General features: G+C 29.1%; 1 protein-coding gene across 1 annotated transcript in view; it reads right to left on the bottom strand.

The window, feature by feature from the left end:
- Positions 1-4685, bottom strand: part of LOC106464391 (guanine nucleotide exchange factor DBS-like) — a 73878-nt gene that overhangs the window by 58164 nt on the left and 11029 nt on the right. Inside the window, exons 4-5 of the mRNA XM_013924522.2 lie at positions 3124-3240; positions 270-544 (exon numbers count right to left, since the gene is read on the bottom strand). Of these exons, the coding sequence (XP_013779976.1) occupies positions 270-544; positions 3124-3240 (392 nt within the window). The remainder of the gene's footprint in view (positions 1-269; positions 545-3123; positions 3241-4685) is intronic.

Below are 4685 nucleotides of genomic sequence, written 5' to 3'. Positions count from 1 at the left end.
GGAACGATTTTACGGAAAGTTAACTAACGAATGGAAACGTAACAATATGATTCTTCTAATGCATTGTAAAGTTAACAATACAAATTAAAAATTTAGTGTGTGATAATGTAATAAATATCGTATATATATAATCATAAAATTAATTTTGCCCGTGAGTAGTACAGTCTAAATTACATGCACTAATCATTTCCTAGCTAAATCTAATACTAAGTAAATTATGTACTTTTGTATCTAAAGTAACTTTTATAATTTTTTTTTTACTTAATTACCTTTCTACTGCAGTAACATTTATAAGTTTATCAGAGCACATGTCTAAAGAACCAGCTTCACTAAATTGTCGTTTTATATAGTTCAATAAGGTCTCTCCATGCCTTGCTGCACTTTGTAAGTCATCCTTCAGTTCTTTATACTCCCTTCCTTGATTTTCCAAAAGACTTAGAGTGGAACTGACATCATTAGGCAGCTCTGTGTCCTGTAATCTTCGTGTCATGTCACGAAGAGATAAGGAGATATCCTGCAAACTAGTTGAAAACTTCTCCACTGCCTAGAAGAGACATTATATTGTCATGTGTTGCAATATAATTTGTTAATATGGAATCAAACTTTCACATTTCTATAGACTTAAAACAAAAGTTAATTTTTAATACATAACTTAATTACACAATCTTCTTATTATCAGTGACTATAACAAAACACTCAGTACTTTTCAAGAAGTGTAAACAAGCTCTGCTTCAAATTTAAAGTTTCAAGAATAGCTTCCAATAAGATGTAGAAGAAAAAAATTACCGAAGAAATTTTGAATACAAACTATTTTTGATATTTAACAGCATATTTATATTTACTTTTTAAAGAAAAAAAAATCACTATGATCCTCAAACTCAGTTGTTGTTGTTGTTTTTTACTGGGAGCTAAAATAGCTATCTGTGACAAAAAACTAAGGGCAAGTTAATCTAATTAGGGTTGAGTACATCATATTAGAATAATGTGCAAATTGACAAATCACATGAGAATCATAACCAAAATAAAGTCTTAGTGGAATAGAATGTATTAGAACTACATTTTGACATTGTTTGATACTTCATAGGTAGTGTGATGCCACTAAAATTTGATTAATTTTGGGAAGGGTTGGTAACATTTCTTTCAGACACAAGATATTTATACACTCACATCCAACAGATATGATCCGATTGGGAATTTAAAAAAAAACTCCTGCACAATCTATTGAAAGGCACCACAAACAAAAAGTCATAAAAAGTTTCACATTTTGGGTATTCAAGCTTCAGACAATTAGAAAAATAACTGTGGTATGTGTAACAACCATTTCTTTACAATAGAACACAATTCTAAACAAAAGTACTCTTCTCACAACAAGAACACGACTTTCACTAGGACTGTACGTGAGGGTTTGATTATATCTTTATTGATATAATTTTTAAATGTAGTACTGAGAAACTGGAGTTCTTAAAATGACTATTATTTTTTCAATAAACAGTACCATTTTTAATATATAAAAACATTACAGTTTATATCAGTAAAATCTATGAAAATTTTGAGCTCTGTACATTGAATCATTTTGATGCAATGAGTTGCGTATGACTAAAGAGCACAATCTGAACACTTTTCCCATGCAGTACTTCCCAGAAAAACAATCATTTTTTTAGAAACTGTTAACTTTTTCTTAATTTTTGTCAATGAGGTATAAATACTATGATTAGACAAACAGATGACCATACGGTGGCATTTCTGATAGTAGGAATAATTAGCACAAAAATGAGTTGACCTAATTATAGTTGGGCACATCATATTATAATAATATTGAATATGCATTATAATCTTTATATATAGAAACATGAAAATTATATTTAATTAGCTACACTGATAGCTAGGTGTATTTCTTAGTTTTGTTCAAAGTACATAGCTTATTCTGATTGGAAGTTATTATGCAAGTATGTTACACATTATAAATGTCCGCCTTCCTTTCATTAAGGAGAAAACTCTGTCTTATCTCATCATAATTCAGCTGAACTAATTTTTGAAACTATAATTTCATAAGATGTACAGGTACATCTAGTTTGGTAGAGGTTTTTATCTTCACTAAATCCTTTGAGACACTGTGTAGAAACAAGCATTTCATTGCTACACAAAAATGGTATACAGTGTTTTCATAAGAGGGCTCCTTTCCATATGTTGTGTAATTGTATTAATGTAACCTTACTATATACAGACAACTTAAACATTAAGCTTGTTTGATTGTTTAGAATTTTACCACAAAGCTACATAAGAGCTGTCTGCATACAGCTGTTTTTAATTTGGAAGTGATGGATTAGATGGAGACAGCTAGTGAACAGCCCCAGCTGCCAGCTCTTGGGCTACTCTTGTCTAATTGAATAGTGGGATTTGACAGTCACTCCTATATTACACCTACAGATTCAAAGTACAGAGCAAGTTTCTTGCACCAACTCAATCTTAATCTAAAGATTATGATTTCATACTCTAGAAAAAGCTCTTAAATTTTTCTATTTTGTACTTTTTTTCATAAAAAAAGCATAAAATCACTATTTTTCATTTTGTAATGATAAAACATTTATTATTTTTCACTAGTATACAAAAACGCTCATTACCAATTGACTTGCTTACAAAAAAAGATTGATATTTTAAGCAAAAAAAAATCTTTGAACAAAACATTTACTTCCCCCAACTCTGCACAACTAGACCCTCACCAATCACTTATTGAATAAATCTTGTAAATGTGCCTATATATACAGAGCAAAAATTCTGAAACTTACTTTGTTGAAAAAAAATAAAAATAAAGTATGTACAAAATAAATAATCAAATGAAAGAAATAAGAATCTTTTGTACAGTAGTAGTAGTAATAAGTGTCTATCTTTTTTTGTTAGGAGTAACCATGCATACTTAAATTTTACAATAAGCAATTTCTCAGGGGGGAATTATGAATCTAAAAGTCTTGACTAATGAACTTGTATAACTGATTTAAATTTCAAGAGTAAAACCTTCCATAACTCTGTTGCATGATAGTTTTTTTAACTCTTTATTTTTCTTCACAAAATGAAAGTAAACATAAAAAAAACAAATTTTAAAATTGGAAAGAACTATTTACACACCACTCTCTGTTCAATCCACTCATCATGACTGTAGTAAATAGTTCCCCCAAGATCTTCTGTGAGTTGACTAGGTTCAATATGTTCATGTAATTCTTCCACAGTGCTACATACAATAAGCTAAGATACACAAAAAAAAAATTCAATTTCTTTGTTTTGACAAAACAAATTATGATCTATATCATTTGAATATTAAGCAGATTAATGTACACCCAAAACATTTGAATATAATAAAGTTAATATAATAAAGCAACAAGTCTTTACAAGTTGTTCAACTAGTAATCCCTAAACAAGTCATTTTACTGCTAGTTTGCTGAAAGTTAACAGTATAATTTCAAGAAAAAATATTAAATAAACTACAATGTTAACAAATAACATTCTTTTAAGTTTTAAGAAGGTCAATTTTAATTTGTGATGTTATATATTTTTAACCAGTTTTTTCAATCTTCAACTTGTTAATATTAGTTATCTGTTAATAATGTTCACTTTAGTTAGTATTCAATGGAATTCACTCATTCATGTTTCTGTTTTTCAAACATCATTCTAAAGTAATGAGCAGTGTTGTAGTCCTGTAGGGTTGCAAGGGTTAGCCAACCTCTCACTTCACATGTAGGGGTGGAGTGCCACTTTCATTAATTCAAACATAAGTTATTTTACTATTTTGCATAATTTCAGTTCACATATATATATAATACTAAAACATTCAATTCAAAATTCATTCAAATTTCATGCAGAGCAAGTCAGGACATTAACTATATGATAATTTTCAAAATGAAAATAAAGTTTCATTTCTAACCACTTTTCACAATAAGGCCTGACTTTGAGAGCAGACACCTAGCATGTGACTTAGATAAGGTTGTAACCTGTGAGATAACGAATTCTATTTTTTGGTTATGGTTTTGTTTATCCTTCCTTTAGTATTCCTTCTATCATTTAGTTTATCTTCAAATTTTTAGTTACGTTACAATGCTAACTCACTTTCTAGCTGATCACCTTTATTTTGAGTAAATGTGTATGTATTATGAAATTGACACCAGCTTCCCTAGGAGTGATGTACAGATATTATTAATGTAGCAAAAGATTATATACATTTATGATCACAAGAGATGTACTCTCATGATCTAATGCAGTGAATAAATACCTTGCCATAAGCTTCATAAACTGAGTCACGAGATAGTTAGTGAACAACATAGTGAATTATTGATATTTGTCACTTGATATTGTTATTAATATAGACAGGTAATTTTGAAATATTGTGTTGCTTTTTATCAAATTAGGTTTTTTTTCTTCTGGTTCTTTTTCCTAATTCTATTATTTAAAATAATTAATATTGATATTTATGATTTATTGTTCATTAACATTAGTATTGAGTCATAGCCAGGAACATGTTTATTAACTGTGTTTTTGGTAAGTGCTAAATTTTATTCCAATTGTTGTTAAGGTTTAATATATTATATTTTCGTTGAACCCTGGTTGTAGCAGCATGTTATTTTAGACCATTACAAACCATTTGGTTGCACAACCACCACCACTTATCTGATGACACATGTAAACAAGAGTGGCAG

Source organism: Limulus polyphemus, unplaced genomic scaffold (genome assembly GCF_000517525.1).
Source record: "Limulus polyphemus unplaced genomic scaffold, Limulus_polyphemus-2.1.2 Scaffold1637, whole genome shotgun sequence".
NCBI lineage: Eukaryota > Metazoa > Arthropoda > Merostomata > Xiphosura > Limulidae > Limulus > Limulus polyphemus.
This window is presented reverse-complemented; position numbering and strand designations above follow the sequence as displayed.